This window comes from Cotesia typhae, unplaced genomic scaffold, assembly GCF_013202065.1.
Source record: "Cotesia typhae breed Kobodo isofemale line unplaced genomic scaffold, CoteBio_Ctyphae contig_22, whole genome shotgun sequence".
Taxonomy (NCBI): domain Eukaryota; kingdom Metazoa; phylum Arthropoda; class Insecta; order Hymenoptera; family Braconidae; genus Cotesia; species Cotesia typhae.
Window position 1 is genome coordinate 2,524,375 of NW_027423728.1, and position 21,495 is coordinate 2,545,869.

At 29.7% G+C, this 21,495-nt stretch overlaps 3 protein-coding genes across 5 annotated transcripts in view; 2 read left to right on the forward strand and 1 right to left on the reverse strand.

The window, feature by feature from the left end:
- LOC141524234 (tachykinin-like peptides receptor 86C) overlaps positions 1-21,495 on the forward strand; it is a 60,364-nt gene that overhangs the window by 9,506 nt on the left and 29,363 nt on the right. For both annotated transcript variants that reach the window (XM_074237973.1, XM_074237974.1), the window contains exon 2: positions 18,292-18,505. In XM_074237973.1, coding sequence (XP_074094074.1) covers positions 18,292-18,505 — 214 coding nt within the window. The remainder of the gene's footprint in view (positions 1-18,291; positions 18,506-21,495) is intronic.
- On the forward strand, positions 937-3,043 carry LOC141524235 (uncharacterized). Of its 2 annotated transcripts, none has more exons than XR_012478680.1 (2): positions 937-2,191; positions 2,305-3,001. XR_012478680.1 is itself a non-coding variant. In XM_074237975.1 (2 exons), exon 1 carries the CDS (start codon positions 1,353-1,355, stop codon positions 1,950-1,952), a length of 600 nt encoding a protein of 199 aa, XP_074094076.1. In that variant the 5' UTR covers positions 937-1,352; the 3' UTR covers positions 1,953-1,954; positions 2,305-3,043. The 2 variants fall into 2 exon arrangements, 1 of the variants encoding a protein (XP_074094076.1); XM_074237975.1 differs by having other exon boundaries at positions 937-1,954; positions 2,305-3,043.
- LOC141523950 (uncharacterized) lies at positions 10,153-12,534 on the reverse strand. The gene is made up of 2 exons (XM_074237536.1): positions 12,231-12,534; positions 10,153-11,131 (listed from the first exon to the last, which is right to left on the reverse strand). The coding sequence occupies exons 1-2, from the start codon at positions 12,487-12,489 to the stop codon at positions 10,359-10,361; spliced, it is 1,032 nt and encodes a 343-aa protein (XP_074093637.1). The 5' UTR covers positions 12,490-12,534; the 3' UTR covers positions 10,153-10,358.

Consider the following 21,495-nt stretch of genomic DNA (forward strand, 5'->3'; position numbering starts at 1 on the left):
ATAGCACGATTCCAGTTTCTATTGTTGGCTCTCAGGTATACAAAAATATATCATTATAATAATTTCTAGAAATTTCTAGAAATTTTTCGTTTACTGCCATGTAAATTATTTTCGGAGCCAGACACATTTAGTTTCATTGTGATCGTTGTATCGAGCGCAACATAATTTTACACGTGCTATTTTCTTAAAAATGAGTGATCAATCTTCATATTCAAATAAAAAAGGAACTCACAATGTTCCTAAGCATCGATCAATTGCGAAAAAACGCAAGTTTACCGGAAATAGATTTACATTTGAGCAATCTACTGCGAATACCAGTACGTCCGCAGAAAAGTTATTACAAAATAATGACAATAATGTTGTGATTGACCCATCTCATGGATATTGTATTTTGCAATTTTTATCAGTTTTTAGTGCAATTAGTAATTTAGTGGTGTGTAAAACCTGTCAAAAAAAAGTTACTTTCAATCAAGCAAGTTCAAGAGGCCTAGGGTTCAAAATTGCTATTATTTGTGAATGTGGCAATTCGTATATTAATTCTGGACCAATGATTAATAACGCATTTGAAATAAATAAACGTATCGTTGCTGTGATGCGTCTATTGGGCATCGGAATAAATGGGATAAATTTTTTCTGTGGATTAATGGATTTAGCATGCAAATTTTACGACCAAACTTTTGCGGGATGTTTTACGAATTTACAGATTGCAGCCGAAACTGTTTGTAAGCTCAGTATGCAGCAAGCTATAAATGAAGAAAAAGAGCTTACATTAAAGAAAGAAAATTCGGAGACAAATTTGACTGTTAGCGGCGATGGTACCTGGAAAAAACGTGGCCATACTTCCCGTTTTGGAGTAGTTACGCTGGTAGGAAAATACAGCAAGAAAATTCTTGATTCATGCGTAAAATCTACATATTGTCAGAGTTGTGTTTTTGGAAGAAAAAAAAAGATAGCGAACCTGAAGATTATGAGGAATGGCTATCATTACACGATGAAGAATGTGATGCCAATCATAAAGGATCTGCCTCAAAAATGGAAGTGGATAGTGTAAAAGACATGTTTGGTCGTTCCATTAGTAAATATGGTGTAAAATATACCCGCTATATTGGTGATGGTGATAGCGCTACCCACAAAGGACTTATAGATTTGAATCCTTATGATATTCCTGTTGCTAAATTGGAATGCTATCTACATGTGAAAAAAAGAATGGGAACACGTTGCCGAAGTGTAAAGAACATTAATAAGAAATTAGGAGGAAAAAGTAAAACATCACAAAAGTTAACTGTAAATTTTATAAATAAACTCCCAAAAATATTATGGTTTAGCAATTATGAGGAATCAAGATAATGTAGATGAAATGTATAAAGCAATCTGGGCAACATTTTATCATTTCTGTTCAACTGACAAAAACCCAAATCATAAAAATTGTCCAGAAGGCGCTGAAAGTTGGTGCGCTTATCGCCGCGCGGAAGCTGAAGGAAGGAATCACTAGTACATTTAAACACGATTACCTCCCACTGGATCCAGAAGTACAAGAAGCTATAAAACCTATTTATGAAGACTTATCTCGATATGAATTGCTTGATAGATGTAAAGGTAACAATACTCAAAACAACAATGAAAGCTACAACGGTTTACTTTGGCACTTTTCACCCAAGCATCTTCATAATGGCTTCAAAACTATTGAATTGTCAAATAATTTTGCAACTGCAATATTTAATGACGGTTATTCGTCAATTTTGAAGATATTCAATGTAATGGAAGTGATAGTTGGACCTGCAGCAAGAGATTTTGCGGCTCTTAAGAACGACACGAGAATACGAATCGCTGATTATCGCCAAAGGGCTTCTTCAAAAGAAGGTCGATCATCTCGAAGAAAAGCTTCTTCAGCTGAACAAGCCCTTTTCGAAGAAGAGGAAGGTGTATTATATGGCCCTGGAATAGCAGATTAGCTGTAAATATGATTTTAAACCACTTATAACAGTGGAAACGATCATTTTATCTTTAAACGCGTTTTTCTCGAAACAGCATTTTCCGAATTTGCTGCAGTGATTACTCAAAAACAAATGATCCGATCACTATCGAATTTTTTTTACATGTTCTATATATAGTTCTCCGTACAATGACCTATCGATTTTTTGATCTGATCAAAAATCGAATTTTCGCAGGCCACAAACGACCAAAATTTTAGGTAAAATTCGACTATTTTTTTTAAAACGCCGCCATATTGTCAATTTTTGATTTTTTTTTATCGTAGGTCATTGTACAGACAATATTATCTAGTTTAACGAGATATTTTTTTAGATTTCATCCACGGAGAAGGCCGGAATCACTGCAGCAGTGAAGGACCTTTTTTTTTTCGCGCCGTTAGAGATCGACGATAACTTAAAAAATATTTAATTTTTTTCTTCAAAAATTTCATTATGTATTCTTAAAACATGTATAAATATATTCTTAAAATTTTAAAATAATTGATAAAGTATTTTTTTTAATAAAAATTCCCAAAAATCACGTTTTTTTTAGGCCGTTACACTAGGTGTGCCCCTTAAAAATAAAAAAATTAGGAAAAAGGTTGACTCTGAAGGCCATCCCTGCAACTTCCCGTTACTTTCGTAATTAAGTGCTCGAAATTGCACTTATTACGTTTTTGAGCTCTCCGAGCTCAAAAGTTTGATAGGAGTTAAATAAATCACTATTTTTTTAATTTTTAAACCGCAATAACTTTTGAATGAATGAACCGATTTTCAGGCTGTTATGTCGGACTCAACGTCCGACATTTTTATTTTATAACAAATAGAATTTAATTATTCATAAATAATTTTATGTTCTTACAACTAATTACATACATTTATTTTATTTTTAAAATTTTGTTATCTTCAAATTTATCAATAGTATTTTCAAAAGAAACTTATTTGAAAAATTTAGTTTTAGTTGGGCCTGACCAACTAAAGGATTACTAAGGGATTTGAGCCTGAACAAATACCCTAATGGAATTTTAAACTTTGTCGAGATCCGAAATAGAAGTTTTCGATAACAAAATAAATGTATATATAAACAATAGTTTAAATAAAATAAAAGTAAATAATGATAAAAGAAAAAAATAAAAAGGAATGTTATGATAATTTTAGTATTAACAGAAAAAAAAATATATGTTGATAATTTAAGGAACAAAATTTAATAACTATAATTTAAGTTTAAACAAAAAAAAAATAAATAAATTTTTTCTTTTATTTTCGAATAAAATAACGACTTAAATAAAAAAGAAAAATTTAGATCTAAGAAACTAATGATAATTTGTAATCTATGCACAAATTAATTTTTATCTAACTAATTTAATATAAAAATTTGGTCACAGTAAATAATTTAATGTAAAATAGTACACATGTATGTCTTTGTCTATGCATAAATGCGCTTACGTATACACAAACACATAGATGTATAATAGAGCATAAGAGTAAAGGAGAAGCGATATTGTACTCTGACCCAAGTAGAGGGGACTCATGCAACATTATAGAAAAATCTAAGAGAGAGGGCAAGGGCTCAAGGAAATAGAAAAATAATTGGACATTATTTCTCCCATCTAGTAAAAATAAGTAACGCCCTAAAATTCGACACCTTTACGATTTTTCAACAAAAATATCTCTCGTCGTCCTAACGTCCTAGTGTTAACATCGAAAAAGTTTTTATAAGTTTCAATGAAACCACGCGTCAGATCACCTACAAAAATTTTTTTTTTTACAAATTTTGATTTGTGATTTTTAACCTGTAAACTCTAATTTATTTTTGTCAACAATTAACACTGGTCGTATTGTAGATGGTTAAGTTGGTATTAAGTTATTAAATGAAACTTGTTGGTCATTTCAATATGTTTTATGGGTTTTATTTATATAATAAATGTATAACAAATTATAGAGCCTTTGGCGCGTAACCAAACGATCCGGGTTCGATTCCCGGTCTGGGCTGTCCGAATTACTTTTTCAGTTACCGAAAATTCCTACTGAGTAAAGGTCCTCCCCTTCCCCCTTTATCCTTTATTTCCCCCAGTTCCCAAAAATTTGTCAAAAATTTTATTATTTTTACAAAGAATTTTTACATGAAAAATTATGTAAATTCTACCTATTTTGTCTGATAGTAGACTATTAACCAGAAAAATACTTCAAAGGTAGCTATACAAGCATAGAATTATAACATTCGATGCTTGTAAAGATCGATGCTTGTTAAGTATACCCAAAGTATACTTGTACGTATCTTCCTGCATATTGGACAATTTTGTATACTCTTGCAACCTTGAGGCTCAAGCGTAACAATAGCGATTTCGATACAAAATTAACAATTTTTTATTTTTTAAGCTGAAATTTTTTTCAATTCCAAAATTCCAAAATTTTTTTTTTCTAAACCATCCCTGAACTATAACGAACAAAACAAAAAAAAAATTTTGAAAATCGGTCGAGCCGTTTTTGAGTTTTAGCGAGACTAACGCACAGCAATTGATTTATATATATATAGATTTATTAAATTGAATTCATTTTCTTATATTATAACTTCAACCCCTTCCCATAAAGCTTCAGATCCTTATCTATTCGCCTAACGGCTAGAATAAAAATAATTAAATTTTATTTGCGTTTTCGACGTAACAGGCGGTTAGCGGCATTCGACGCTGTTTTTCAAATTCTATGATATACTTTCAAATACAAATTGATTAGACCGGAAATTTCGGTGTAATCCGAAAAAAACACTTTTTGTCGATTTTTTTCGTCAACGATAACTCACGAACGAATCAGATTTTGACCGACTTGGTGGCGATCGACGTGGTTTTTCGATGATAAAAGCTGATTAGTTTTTTTAATTGATCGGTCAAGCCGTTTAAAAGTTATTAAAAAAAAAACCACATTTGAAAAATTTTTTTTGTAGTTTTTTTGAGATTTCTGAAAATCTACAGGTCCGAATCGGTCCAAACCATATTCAAAATCTAAGTTCAGTCAAGCCCTTTCGATTGGCGTCAACCGCGATAGAATCGGTCAAGCCGTTCAAAAGTTCTGAGAGGTTTACATCCACACACACACACACACACACACACACACACACACACACACACACACACACACACACACACACACACACACACACACACACACACACACACACACACACACACACACACACACACACACACACACACACACAGAGGCATAGTGGCACCCTTTCGGGAACCCTCGAAATGGCTTTCTAGGACCTTAAAACGTCGAAATCTTGTAACGGGTATTTTTCCGGTTTCCAAAAGGAGTGAATTTTAACCGTTGGTGATTTGGTCAAGACTTACCCAAATATCTATATCCCCTAGCTCGAATGAAATCTCGCCGGAGTCCAGGGTCTGTTCGGAGATAGTTTATATAATTTATAAATGCAATTTGAGCCTGAATATAATTGATATACTATTTACTTTTATTGGAAATAACAAATATCAAAACTTAAGATGATAATACATACAAACTTTATGACAAAATTAAACATTATTCGAACATAACCCGCACACACCGCTTGTTTTTCGTATTTTGTTGCCACCTGGTGGCCAAACTCTGTCTACTACCTTTACAAAGAAGTATACCCTAAATTACGGCCCTATTTTCGCTTAGTTCTGTTTGGGTGCTTGTAAAGCAACCCTTCGTGGCCCGACTTACCCCCTAGTCCCGTTTGGGTGCTTGGAAAGCAGCCCTTCCCTGTGGCCCGACTTACCCCCTAGTCCCGTTTGGGTGCTTGGAAAGCAACCCTTCCCGGTGGCCAAATTTCCCCCAAATGGTCAAGTCAACACTTACCTGGTTCCTAGTCGGAGACGAGGTAGGAGTTCCTTAGTTCCTTCCTGGTGAATGGTCTTCTACTAGGAAGGTTATAACCACTGGGAAACTTGGTTGACTTTTCCGTCAATCAAAATTGCTTTTAACAATTTTTTGGCTAGTCTTGTCAAGTGGAAAATTCTTGCCACCTAGTGGCATGTTTGAAACTACGAAAATCGGGAAAATCTTCTAAGTTCTTTTCCGATTTATTCAATAATGAATTTGATTCTCGTGAAATATCTGTCAACAGATTCACACATTACATTTTCTTTTCAACAGATTTCATTCCCATACTAATCCTGGTCGGGACTTAGAAAAAAAAAATAACATTCATCAAAATAATTATTTTTACAAAATAATTTCCCATACTAATTTCGGTCGGGACTTAGAAAAAAATAATTTTACAATGAAAATAATTAATAAAAGCAATTATTCAGATATTTCGAATTTTATTCGAAATATTTAATTAATTGTTCTTTAAAAGAACAAAAATTGTCGCCACGCAGTTTCGCTTATATTAGCTTGTAGGTTTTTACTGTAAGCGAACAAACGGCAAGATTATCCACCTCCTCTCGCCGCGATGGCGTACTCAAAAATTCACGCGCATTTTCAAATAACAATAAATCGCAGTCAAATATTTAAAACTAAATAAACTTTTTCATTAAACAAAAATAATTCGTGATGTTGAATAAACATTATAATAAATGATAATTATTTTAAAACAAAATACAAAAGAAATGTAAATGAACAACAAAAAACATTTTTAGTATATTAAACACACTCCGGTATTAATAATGATAATAATAATAGTAATAATAATGATAATAATAATGATAACCGTAATAACAATACATAGAAAATAAATTCTGCTGCTCCTCCGTCTCGCTCGCACTCACTCTTTACCATCACAATCTGTTGAAAACTCGATTTTTGCAAAACGGGGTAAAAAGGGGAAGTTAAAAAACACTATGACATCCAGTGATTCAACATTTTAAATTAAAGTATGACGGTATTCACTCTTTCTGTCTCGTTAAAATTTCAAGCATGCAGTCTATACAAAAATAACATGAAATGTAAATCATTGCATTTGATATGGGAGTGGCGCAATAATACCAAAAGCTTTAATAAGAAAAAAAATAATTCAATATACATGAATTACATTATATTAAATTACCAATGTCATATTAAAATTGAAATGTTTTTAATTACAATATTTTTATACTTCAGTAATTAATTATGTTATTTTTGTTTTTAATAGATATAAATGTTAATAAAATTAAAAATGACTGTGAAGCGTAAATTTATTTAAAAAATAATCGATGATTGTAAATATTTTAAATTCAAATTTATTCTTTTTATATGCAATCTGATCATGTAACATTTAACAAAGTTTTGCACAAATTTAATGATAGTTTAAAGTGAATTTGTTAAACTGAATTTATTTTTGAGTAAAAATATAATTTGAAGAGTTTAATAAAACAGAATCGAAAACACATCTGGAATCACAAGGGACATTTTATGAAAATTTTTAGAAAAATACATACCAATACATATGAATAGTCACGAATAAATAATGTAACTTCAATGTAAAGTAGTATTTGATATTAAATTGCTTTTTGTACAAATATGAATAAAATATAACTTTACTGCATTTTTTATTTCTTTAAAAAGAATTTGCATCAAAACTGTTCTTTAACGTAATTAAAAAATATATGGAATGTGCATTTTTAATCGCTGACTTTTAGTCGATTTTTGTAAATATTTCATGTATTCCGTATAGTTAAAATACATCAAAAGTATAGCTTACAATAAATTTATAAATGTGTACATGTAATATTTTTAATATATTTTTGGAACGAAGTTCCTTACGGCAGGCTTGGAGGAGATAGGGATTTTGCTGGGGGACCGAACTGAAAAAAAAGTGATAGTAAAACCGTAAGAAAAAGTGCGTGGAATAAAACCGTTAAATGAGACGTGCGCAGGCGCCACAGTCGTATATACAGCGAGTAGTGTATAATACCTTTCTCTTTTTCCCTCTTTCTTTTCGTTCTCTCATGCCTTCTCTCTCTAGTACCACTCCACCCCGCCAATGCATAGTACATCACGTGCTTAAAGGTAAAAGGGTTTATAGCTAAGGGTTAATAGGGATTTGTGGTGAAAGGGCGTATAAAAAATTTTTTCGTCCCGCTGCGCTAAACAAAGTTACCGCTTTCCGCCTTCGTCGGACAAAAAAATAGTATAAAGCCCTTAGGAAGTAAAAAAGAAAACCTTAGACCACATGTTTGTTGACCTCGGCTTCGCCTCGGCCAACAATTACATGTGATCTGAGGCTTTTCTTATTTTCCTTCCCAAGGGGTGTAATATACTATTTTTGCCATTCGTTTTAAAATTGTCTAAAACGTAAAAATCTGTGAAAAAAAAAGTTGGTATCCTAAAACTGAAAGGGCGTATCTCAAGATATACGCCCTTTCATCTTTGAGAAAAGTACTACTTAAAGGTAAAAGGGCGCATAAAAGAAATTGTAGTTTTGATAAAAAATGTTAAATTATAGTTTCACAAGACGAGTTATGCTCAAATAACAGCCCCATTTACAAAGTTTAATATAAACAAATAGAAAATAAATCAATCAAAAACAAATTACGTAAAAATTAAGTAATAAAAAAAATCACAATGACAGATAACATTCAAATATTTTGAAATTTCCCGCTTTTTTTTTTTTTTTAAGCATTGTAATATTTTAAAATTATAACATTTGAATATTTTAAAATTTCTTATTTTTCTTCAAACATTATAATTTCATGATAATTGTTCATGTCTTTAAATTTTATAATAACTATTTCTTAAAATAAAAAGCGAGAAAATAATCACGCGTACTTTATTGTTTTTTGGATATATTTTCTTTTGTAACTTTAAAAAATTGTACAGTTGAGGTTTTACGCCAGTACTACCACAGAAAGTTTTTTTCACATTTTTAAACTACAAATATGTTCCTTTGCAAAAGTAAAAGGGCGCATAAATTGTTATAAACCCTTTTACCTTTAGGCATGCGATATACTCATGAATTCATGAACTCATATTTCTATGTAATTTTATGTTGTCAAACAAAAATAAAGAGACATATTTTGTTATTTTAGTTGATAATTTGAATTACGATTTTTTTTTTATTTTACGTAATTTATTTTATTATTTCCTAAAATACGGAATTTCCTAAATACTTTCCGGTACTTAAATAAAAACTAATCAGCAAAATTTAAGAGAAAAAAATCAAGAAAACCTACATATAATTGAGCACGATTTTTTTTTTTGCATATTCTGCGATTCTACATTAGTCGAAGGAACTTCGTTCCTAACTGGTGTTCCACGACACCACATAATTTTTTTTTAAATAAATTATTTTCATCGGGCTATATTGATCAAAGTATTTTATTAAAATTTCTTTTTATTTATTTATTTCATCCTTAATCATGCAGCTGCTAGCAGTTGTTTCCGATGACCAAAAATCAATACAAAAAGTTGTAGATTTTTTTTTAAATAACGCATAATTGCTCCGATTATTAGTGTACTTGAATAATTGTTGAATTCAAATTACAATTGAATAATTTCGTTAATATAAAGTTTATAATTTATGCATACTTAATTCGAATACCAACACGAATTTAATAAGACCATTAATATACATTTAGAATTAAATTTGTCATAAATTTTGATGAAGAGTTTTTTTTTTTTTAATTTTCTTCCCTGATGACAAAAGTCGTTTAAAGAGAAACGAACGAAAGAACATAATATATAATAGTGGATTGGAGAAGATTAAACACAATTAAATAGAGCTAGTTGTCGAGGACAACTCGAATAACGAGAAATTTCTTGGATAAGTCAAAAGTCTTTTCTTACAAGTAGCCAACGACAAATTACAAATGCAATTTTGAACAAGTAGTAAACCTCTAGCTTTGTAAGCGCATCGAATGTACCTCTTCAATTCTTGCTTTAGTTACTCTTTACCTACTTTGTACCCTCAATCTTCACTTCAGTTAGTTATATTTCTTCAGGATGTCATATAAAAAGATCCGGTGAAACTAAAGTAAAAATAATGCTTTTTTGGATTTTTTTTAGCTTATACAATTATTTTAGACATATTTTAATTTTTAAATTATTTCTTATTTTGGTTTTAAATAATAATAATAATAACAATATTATTTACGAAATCGATAAGCATTAAAAATAACAACAATGATTGATATTCAATAATTGACTCAATTATAAAATACTTGGAAATAAAAGACTTACCAGTGACTAATTAAAATAATAATTACGGTACGGGCATGCGTCAGCTATTATCTCTTACCTTCAATAATTAACAATTACACTGTAAAAAACAGTCTGCTTACTAAACTACATTCTCTTTTTTAAAATTATTTTATTCCAAGAATTTAAAAATATTTTACACAATGAACGAATACAGTTTTCAAATAATTTTATCTTTTATAGATTAATTCACAATATGTTTAAATGAAAATGTAAATAAATAAGTCAATCTTTCAATTTTTTCCACGCTTTACCAACAATCTTTTTGATGGGAAAAAGTCCAGCTTTCACTGGTAAAGTAACCGTTTTAATCGGTAAAGTTACTGGAAGTGTAGCAGTGCTAATTGCAGTGGACCCAGCAAATTTACCAACTTTAGCACCGCCTTTTGCTCCTTTCCACAATTGTCTCAAGATGAATTGAGCAGTATCACGTCTCCTACGGCTGGCAGGGTCAATTGTATCATTAGTATCAATCGTATCAGTGAAGAGTTTGTCGTTTAAAAAATTGAAAATCGGCTTGATCATTGGCCGGAACATTTTGAAAGGTAAAAAGATCGGTTCAAAGGGTGAAACAACGGGGTGTACTACATGGGTGTAGACAGTAGAGCCAACTTTTTTGGAGCCCCGCCCGGCGTAATCGAGGGCTTTGTCTTTGACGGCACGCTTTACTCTGGTACCAGTAGTTTTTTCGATGTCTTTTACGTAACTCAAATCTTCCAGTAACTTATCAAGTGTAACTAGCAGAGTGTCAACGAGATCTTTTACTTCATTGAGAGTGTTAACAAGTGATGTTCCTAATTCTCCCATGCCTAATCCAGTGAGAAGTGTCTTCAGCAGTGCTTCTACTATCCATAGCACTACGTTTAGTAACACTTCAACGACTTTCAGAATTATTATTAGTAAGATAGCTATTGGAGTTAGTAATCCTTTCAATCCCGCTACAAGAGCTTTTACCAAAAATTCTATTATTAGCTCAGGAATATCATCTGTTTTTGGTGCTAAAAAATACATTTTTTTTTTTTTGATTATTATTATTAATTAAGTGTACAAATTATTAGACATATTATTTATTTAAATTTATTATATTATTTATTTAACGGTATAAAATTATTTACTTTTTAATTAATTATTATTTAGAGTCGGTTTTTAACTGCTTTGGTCAGATCGCTGACTTTAACTGTTAGGAATGGTACGTTGAGGTTTTTTACGTTGGGGTTTTTATTTAACACCACCGATTATAAAATTATTTATTTAAATTTATTAAATTTAAATTTAAATATTAATCATTCAAATTAAAAAAAAATTCATCTTTTAGATACTTTATTTATTGCAGTTATTTTTACACCGTTATTTTATCGCAGTTAATTTTCTACAGTAAATTTTGTTGGGTTATTTTTCTCTAGTTATTTTTATGTGGTAATTTTTCTTCGGTTATATTTTTGTGATTATTTTTCCGCCGTTACTGTGACATTTTAATTGATGTACAAGTCAAAAATAATTATTTAATTGATTGAAGCTCTAAGTTGATTTCATCTCTTACTAAATTTTGTATAACAAAAATATTGTATTGAATATATGACCCGAAGACATAATAGCGACCAAATATCAAAATAATATAATATTATTAAAAATTATATCGAAAATATAATTTAATTTAATTTTATACAAGTTGTTATGTGAGCGGATGGTACGATCTCATCTCCGCAAGGAGTTTCACCCTCAAACCTAGTACGTAACTCGAGATCGGTCGATATGATAAAATATTGTATAAAATATATAACCCAGCAATCAATTGAAATACAAATTTAAAATTGATTAAATTCAAAATGTTTATTAAATTCTTCAAGGTATTCAATAATTTATAAAAATAGAAACATTTTCCTTTATCATCATGAAAGTATTCAAATTATCGCAATGATTTTTTTATGAAAAAGCATTGAGGGGGTCTCACATAAATTGATAGTAGATTCTAGTTTTCTCTTTGAAAATCATTCTCAATAATAAAAATATAAAAATATTCTTTAAAAATAGAAAATTCTAATTTAAAAAATTATTGATTCAAGTTAATTATTAAATAATTAAAAATTGACTACATACTTCCTCCTTTAGTGCTCCCCAGAGCTTTAGCAAGCACTTCAGCAGCCAGCGCACCAGCTGCACCATTCATAGATCCACCAGTCAATGTTGGAATAGTTTGAGTGTTTAACTTTTTTTGCAGATCAGGAAAACTATTTCTAAGATTTTTAATAAAGTCACCGGTCAAGTTCTTCTGCGGAGCAGATGGATCTGCAGTTGTAGCTTTTTTTGCAATATATAAGACTAAAATAATTAAAACTAATTTCTTTATTGTATCCATTTTCGGTTTCTTTAAAGACTCTTTTACTATATTAAAATTTATCAACGGTTGAAACCAGTTTAAATAATAAACTTGGTTTAACTCATTCTTCAAGTACCTTGCATGCTTATCATTTAGAAGCCTGTTACATGAACACGTGCAATTTAACCTGCCAATAATTACATAAACTGACATTGAAAATAGTTTGAAATTTATTATTTGTTTTTTTCCTCCTTTAACTATTTTCCTACATTACTTATGTTGTAATTGCAAATAATTATTCAAATTTAAATTAGTTATCAAAAATAGAGAATAATAATTACAAAAAGCCAAAAATTTGAAACTATTTTTTTCTTAACAAAAAATTAATGCTTGAATTCAATTTCAAGAACACTTAAAAAATAATAAAATAGATGAAAGTATAAGACACAAAATTTTATTTTATTTTATTTTAAATACACGGAACGCCAATTGGCTATTTACATTATTATCTATCTATATATATATAAGAGATTCCTATCTATATAGTCACTCATCACGATATCTCGGGAACCATCAGACCTAGAAACTTGAAATTTGGTAGGAATATTCCTTTCGCCGAGTAGAGGTCAGCTAAGAACGGATTTTACGGAATTCCACCCACAAGGGGGGTTGCGGGGGCGTTAACAATGAAAAATTCCCGTTTTTAAACTATAGCTCCTATCGATACCAAACTTGGTAGGAATCTTCTGTAGGAGATGTAGAAATAATAAGGGGATTTAAGCTATAATATAAATAATAATAACAAATTTTTAATTTTTATTATTATTAGTATTGCACTTGAGAGCGTTAATGAAAGAAAGCTAGAATTAAACAAAATAAATATTAAGTGATAGATATGATAAATGAAACTTGAGAAACTATATCCGCGTGTGGATGTCTAAATAATTTATGTGTAGGTTAATTCATTAGTAGTGTATTTTTAAGCTTGGAGTAGAAGGTGCCCATAGAGTCCTCTAAGAAGTTGATTGGAGATTCTATTTCTCGGCCCGTGGAAGACGTAACTTCTGGTGGTCTTAGTTGTAGTCAACAGCCTAGTATTTCTTAACCCTGGTCTAGGTTTGGTGAACTCGAATTGCTCGTGAATTTCTGGTGAGAGTATTAGGCCGTTAATTACCTTATAGAAGAACGTCATGTCAGCCGCATGCCGCCGACTGAGTAAAAAATTGATTTTAAATTTATTGTAAACTTCTTCCGTGGTCATGTAAGAGCCTCTTGTGTACATATAAAGTACGTTATAAATTTGCAGAATTTCCTTTGGATTCTTTCCACCCTGTTGATTTGTACTTGAGTATGTGGTGACCAAATTATGCTGCAGTATTCCAGGATAGGTTGAACGAGGGTGTTGAAGAGGTGTAAATTTGTGTATACGTCGTTGAACTCTCGGCCCGTTCTCAATATAAATCCAAGCGTTTTAAACGCCTTTAATGTTATTTTATCAATGTGCTCAATAAAGTTAAGTTTATTGTCAATTATTATACCAAGATCCTTCACTGAAGAGACATCTGTCAATTGGTGTTGATCAAGATTATATAATGGTGGAAATTGAGAGTTACCGCGGGAGAGACACAGAGCGACACATTTATTTTTATTTAGATTTAGCTTATTCATTGCGCACCAATTGTGAAGTTCGTTGACATCACGTTGGAGGCTGTTCATATCTTCAACGCCACTGATCCTTTTGTAGATTTTTAAATCGTCTGCATAGAGAAGATACTCTGACTCGAATTTCTCACCAATATCGTTGATAAATATGACGAAGAGAATCGGCCCAAGGTGTGAGCCTTGCGGAACTCCAGAAGTAGCGTAATATTCATTTGAGATGTGTCCATCCACTCGGACTTGTAGGCTTCTATCTGATAAGTAGGACCGTATCCAATCTAAGGCTTTACCTCGAACTCCGTATCTGTTTAGTTTGTCAAGCAGTGTCTCGTGATCGACTGTATCGAAAGCTTTGGAGAAGTCGGTATAGATAGCATGGGTACAGAGACCATGGTTTATTGCACCCAGGGCGTAATTCGTGTACAAGTAGAGGTTGGTGTATGGAGGGTAGAAGTACTTCTACCCTCCATAGGTTGGTGGTAGTAGATCTACCGCCGACGAATCCGTGTTGTCTAAACTTGTTATTTATCGACGGAAAAACTATTTAGTTAGATGCAAAAATTACGAACCTTGAATTTATTGTTATTTTAATAATTGGGAGAGTTAATCGTAAATATATTTATTTCCCGTTATACTTAATAATTATTTAAAACACAATAAATTTAAAAAAATTCCATTTGACTTTATCTGAAATGGAAGGTAGATTTAATTTGAAATAAAGTTCTCTTCATTTTCGATATTATAATTTGTTAAAAACCAAATTTTTAAATTTATTACAATAAAAAAGTTATGCAAAAGTTTTCTTGGTGTATTTACTATTTGGATAATTTTTTTGCACTAGTTTGAAGATGAGAAAAATCTGTCTAAAATAACTATTATTATGATTCATAAAAAGTGCAATAATTATATTAATTATTTTTATAATTTTATAGACCCCAGAAAATAAATGTTATTTCTAAACAAAGCGCGGTAACAAAAAAAAAAATCAATGTTATGTACATCAAATCAAAGACAATTTCATGAGCTTTCACATGAATTTCTTGAAAATTAGCTATCTGTTTTCTAATCGAAAGTTATTCATCAATGAAGCCACAAAAAAAGTGATTTTCACTATTTTGATAATTTCGAAGAATTAATACTTCGAAACTAATTTACTGATTTCGTCTATCCCAGGATGAATGCGAGCTAATTGACCAAGAAATCTTTGTATCAAATTTTTTTAGGGTCTGTTGAGAATTCTTGATAGAATAACATTCATAAGTCAGTTGTATTACACGTTGCCTGAAAATGGTTCAATAGACGTCTTAAATTTCATAAAATAATTAAAAATTAACAAAGAATCAATCTTATATACGTCAAATTAAAGGCAATTTTATGAGTTACTGCGTGAATTTTTCAAAAATTAGCTATCTCTTCTCAATCAAAAGTTACACATCAACGAAGTGACCAAAAATGTGATTTTCACTATTTTGAAAATTTTAAACGGCCGCCATACATGCATACATATATAAATTTTTTAACCGATGACATTTTTGGAACTTACTTGACTAATTATGACATGATAGCAAAATTAGGTAAAAATGACACGATGAGGACCAATGCAATAGTTAGATTCTTTCGATTGTTTCGATTCTAATAAAATCCACCTAAAAAACAACTAAAATTGTTCACAGGTTTCAACAAAAGAGGTAAGAAAAAAATTGACCAAGGATTCACGCACTGGTGAATTCGGATTGCGGGTGTTGGAGCTTTAAATCGAATTTGTACGATTCATAACAAAAGAATTGATCATGCGAGTTTTCTGAAAAAATTCTAGTGGAAAATTCACGAGGATGAGGCAGATTAAATTCTTAGTGGGATATTTATTATAAGAGAGCTTTTGTCTGTTACTCAACCATCAGATTTAGATAATAATTCTGATCTAAAATTTAAGCTGACCGTATTGAGGATAAAGCACACACTGCTTGTCAAGATCATTCTGCTCCTAGAATCAAATTCGCCAATCCTCTTAACTGACATTATTCTCCTCGCAAGAGATTATTATGATCGTTAGGTAATATTATAAACGTCAATTAGCAGTGAAATTTTTGAAGTTTTAGCAGTAATATTTATCAAATGCTCTAATTTCTGAAGTTCAGTTGCGGTAAGTTATACTTGTTGTTAATCAATGAACCAGATTTATTGTTCAAGAATAAGGAAAATTTTCTTTGGAAATGATTACATTATGAAATAGTTTTTTTTTTTTCGTAAATTTAGTATCATCACTCATCAGAAAGATCTTGACCAAAATTTGAACCTTTTCAAAGTTTCTTGTGGTTTTCTAAGATGATTAATTTGTTCTGATAAATTTTAAAAGTTTTTCTAAATATATTCAAATTTCAAGCTAGATATAATTTAATATTTATTCATTTTTTTTTTGTAGATACAAATGTCGTTAAATGTAAAATATTAATCCACATAATCAAGAAAATACGCAAAATTTTTTGACGGGCGTGTCTTTATCATAAAATTAGTTTCTTTAGTCAAATTTGGTACTATCAAAAAGGTCATAATCTGAAGTTATGTTTTTTTTACTGTTTGATATTTTTTTCAGCAATAGTAAATTTATCATCTAAATAATTAAAAGAATAAGCAAAATTTTGTTGGCATATTTTTATTTGAAAAGAGAGTTTTATAGTGGAATTTGTTATCATCAAAAAGATTTTGACGTAAATTTGTGCCTTTGAACAATTTTGACAATCAACTTTTTGTGTTAATTTTTTGGAGGAGTTTCAACTATGATTTGTTGGTTCTATAAATTTGTTCCGCCACCGTTGTCCTTTTACTTAAATAATTGGTAATTTATTCTAAAATTGCGATGGTATTTTTTAAATTTATTTGAAAAGTACCCAAAATGTATATTGTGATTTCAAATATCAAAAAATTATTAAGTCAAGTTCTTTTGTTCACAATTTGTAATTTTCGGCAGTCAGATAGTAATTACAGATTGCCAGTTATTTAATATTATTATTTTAATGAATTTTCTTTATCTGTTAATAAAATATTTCTCATAAAAACAATTTTAAATCTAACTACGAAAAATATTTCATTTTTTTCCGCTCGATATTTTTTATTTTTCAAAAATAAAACACAACCACAAACTTTATCTATGAAGCGTGCATGACTGTGTTATCTTCATAAAAAAAAATAAACAAGCTTAAAACTTAAACAAGCTTAAATAATTCGAGGATTTTTAAAATGAAATCAATAGTAATAATCTTCTCAAAAATATCTAAAATCTCAGATTACCTCGAGATTTTATGTCACAATATTTTTCATAACAATTGAACGTTTGGCTGAAATCGGTGAAGCGAAATTGATATCAAAGAATAGCTGCGATTTTTTGCAAGCTTTATTATTGTCCAAAAGTCTGTACAAAAAATAAAACCGTCACATTGAAATTCAAGCGAGCAGAATGAAACCTCTAAGTCGGTCTGATTTTTGACATTGGTTGACGATATGTTTGATTCAAAATCAGATAAGCCACTGGCGGTTCCAAAGCTACTTTAAAAAAAAAAACTTGTAAAGTTTTTCTCCAGTTAATTCTCAATTTATGATACACTGAAAGAAGACGATGCTTAAAAGATACATAAAGCGACAAAGTCTTATTAATATTTAAGGAATCGAAAGTTTGTGCATAAGATTGAGTTAGTTACCAATCAGAAGTTTTTTAGCTAAGACAACATCGCAAAGAAAAGTTTGAATGCAATGTTGGTAAGAGTATTTTTCTAGATTAACAAGTCGATCCTGTTGCTTGAGGAAGTTTTTTATAAATTGTAAATTCACTTGTCGAAACGTATCAGTGAGTAAGATCGATTTTTGCTTTTGTCGAAGTTTTACGGAAAGGTATCAAAGCAAAGTGTTTGATGCAAAAAGGCTAAAAGATGTTTTAAAAGTACATCTATGTTCTGGGTCATTGGAGTGAAAAACAATTCTACTTATACTGCGCGAACTGACATTCGCTTTTGTGCTTTTACAATAGAATCTAAAATAAAATGAAATATAAATTCTTGAGTCATGATCGATATCGAAATTCCATTTCTATCCGAGAAAATTTCATTTAATATAATGTAAGTACTCGCATGCAACTCAATAATAAAATAACTAATTTTTTTTTTTTTTTTTTTTTCATTTTATTTTCAGCGCACAGACGAATGCGAACTGTTACCAATTACCTGCTCGTCAACTTATCAATCGCGGATCTGATGATGGCTATATTAAATTGTGTGTTCAATTTCATCTTTATGCTCAATTCAAACTGGCCGTTCGGAGTTATTTATTGCACCGTTAATAATTTTGTGGCAAATGTTACTGTTGCCTCTAGCACTTTTACTCTAGTCGTCATTTCTTTCGACCGGTAAGTTATCAATTATTTAATAATGTCATATAAAAAATTATTACACACTCAGAAAAAAAAATTAACGAACCAAGAAAACATTTTTGAACTTCATCTTCTTAAATTGAGTAGAACAATTCTTAAAATAAGAAATTTTTCTTGGTATAAATAAATTTTATTTCATTCAAGAATTTTTTGTCCTGACTTAAGTCAATTTTTTTTTTTTTTTTTTTCAGTGCATAAAAAACTTCTTGATGTACGAAAAATTATTTTCAAAATTAGACTCTTGTTTTAAATTATTCAATTTGAATTGATTAAAAAATTCACGGATTAAAATAAGAAAGCACTTGAACAAAAAGAAAAATTATTTCGACTTAATAGAAAAATTTGTTAATACTTGTTGATAAACTTTAAACAGAAAATAATTTATCTAATTATTTAAAAATTTTGTTATTTTGTAACAAAATTAAAAAAACGCTAAGGTATTACGCAAGTCAATATTGACGTTTTATTGACGTCAAAATAACTAAATATGTTATTAAGTATATTCTCTAGAATATTATCGTTGATTACAATATCAGTAGCATACAGGAAAATTTGTATCAAAACTTCTGTTTTGAAAATTAAGGAGCGTAAAAACAGTTTGTGAAACTCATGAAATTAACAATGAGAAAATAAGAAAGAAATAATTTTCAGAAATTATAATTGAAATTCATAATTACATTCTCGTTCTCTTGCGCGTAAATTGAAGTTTTAAATGTTTATCACTTTGGGTGACAACTTCTGAACAATAGAGTGATGCAAGTGACGGACCTATTGTTGGTATATTTTATAAACGCACCTGTTTATTTTATTTTTTGCATACCAAAACAATTAGATGTACTTTGATGCTAAACAAAACATGCATCCAAGTTTCACAAACTTTTCTTTGTTTTGTTTTTCCCCATTCCTCTGTGAATTGTGTCCTGCAAATAGAAGGCTTTCTTATCCTTTATTTACAATCAATTTTTTTTCTTTCATTAAAAATTATCATTATTAATATTATCATTGTTAATGTTTAATATATTTATTAGAATTTTTATTTTGCTTTTATTAAACTAACTGTAAACACAGTCAGAGCAAAATTAATATGTACAGTCATTGATACAATAGAAACTGCTCAAGTTTGCACCTGCTATTTATAAGGATTTACTTTCGTTGAATAAATATTTCTTCGGTGAATAACTGAAATAGGTAATTTACAATGTAAAAAAATACATTAATAAATAATTTAAACTATCTACCAAGTCTTCGTTGCAACTTGTGAAATTAACTCTCACAAATTTTCGATTTATATTGACAAAGTCCCCTCATACTTCTCAGAAATTCCTTACTCTGTTCTTTAGGTAGTGATAATTGCAAGTGTAAAATTGATGAAACATAAAAGGCAGAAATTTCAAAGATTGCTTTATGTCTTAGTATACGCATGATTGTTGAGCGAAAATTACTTGGAGTTAATGTATTATAAAAGTAAAGTTTTACATCGCATTTGCTCGTGAATATGTCAAATCGATGTAAGTTCTGATAAATCCCGCATGGGAAAAGGTAACTTGGAAATCTCCTTAGTTACGGACTATCACATGTTGCAATAATTATGCAGTAATATATCTTCAAAGCCGCCATACTGTTTGATATCAAAATTATATGACTAAATGTTCCATCTTTAAATGAAATAATGATGAAATATTTCAAGAACTTTATTAAAAAAAATTTAATTTTTTTAATTTCACTTTAATTTTTAAATATTCGGTTTAAATTTGTTCAAGATATTTATCCACGGATTATTAAAATAAAACAAAGATAATAAAGAAAAAAAAATCGGAGCAAGAAGAAATTTTTTTTACAGATACAGAAATTGTCATTTTCAATGAAAAAATTTTTTTTTAAGCTAAAACCCTGAGTAAATTTGCAAATAAAAATTTTAAAAATTGTGCTAAAGATATGAATAATCATTCGATGTGGAATTAAATTCTGAAAATAATTTTGTTGTTTTTTTATATTTTTGATGAAAATTTCAATTTGTTATTAACCAAAATAAAAAATCTAAGTATTTCGTAAATAACTCAATAACTATTGGTAATATTAAAAGTCGGAAAGAAGATCCTTAAAGCGGAGGAAATTTCTGAAAAAATGTCCCGACTCCCGAAACTAGCTTGAAAAACAATAATTTTTATTTAATGTTGATAATAAGGTTTCGTGTGACTTTTGTCACACGGCCGCACCGATGCTAAAATAAGACAGCAGTTGCGCGGAACCCTATTTTATCTTTATCACTATTTCTAAGATTAATGTTAACAAATTTACACAGGGTTCTCACAAAAATTTCCGTTATTATGTAACATAGTAATGGTTACCATTCAACCTCCCGCGCAAAAAAAAATTCTCATTCAAAATCAATTTAAGATTGAAATTCATATTTTGACACAAATATGAATTAGTTTTGAGATCAATCCAAATTTAAAATTGATTTGTAAATGGAAATTTCGATCCTGCTTTAGAATATTAATTAAAGACTTGAGAATATTTAGGATAAATTTTATCTATAAAATATTCTTAAGTCTTTATTAATTTTCTATCAAAAAAACAAAGAACGTTATCCAATCTATTTTCCGAGGGTCAATTTTCCCAGCTTTTATTTGACATTAAAAAAAATTAATCGAATTATAAAAAGTGTGAATTATAATTATCATAAATAAATATTTACAAAGAACTTAACGGTAATATAAAATTCTTGAGGCAAGCACGTTTTGTTGACACATATTCCGAAGGACATAACATAACATTGTCTTTTCTAAATCCGTTCATGCTAATATAAATAACAATACCGCATTACGTTAATGCGCGTAGCTTTTGTGAATTTGAAAATTTAAAATATACCTATTATTACATGTATATATTTATATACACCGTCTAGTCGGAATTCCTGAGTGTTTTTTCTTCAGATTGTATAAATTAAAGTAGCGAAATTTTTT

Bases quoted from the DNA above. Each gene is read 5' to 3' on its own strand.
- LOC141524235 (XM_074237975.1), top strand. From the start codon at position 1,353: ATGAAATGTATAAAGCAATCTGGGCAACATTTTATCATTTCTGTTCAA.
- LOC141523950 (XM_074237536.1), bottom strand. From the start codon at position 12,489: ATGGATACAATAAAGAAATTAGTTTTAATTATTTTAGTCTTATATATT. The intron at 11,132-12,230 runs GTATGTAGTCAA...TGTATTTTTTAG, and splicing joins GGGGAGCACTAAAGGAGGAA to CACCAAAAACAGATGATATT.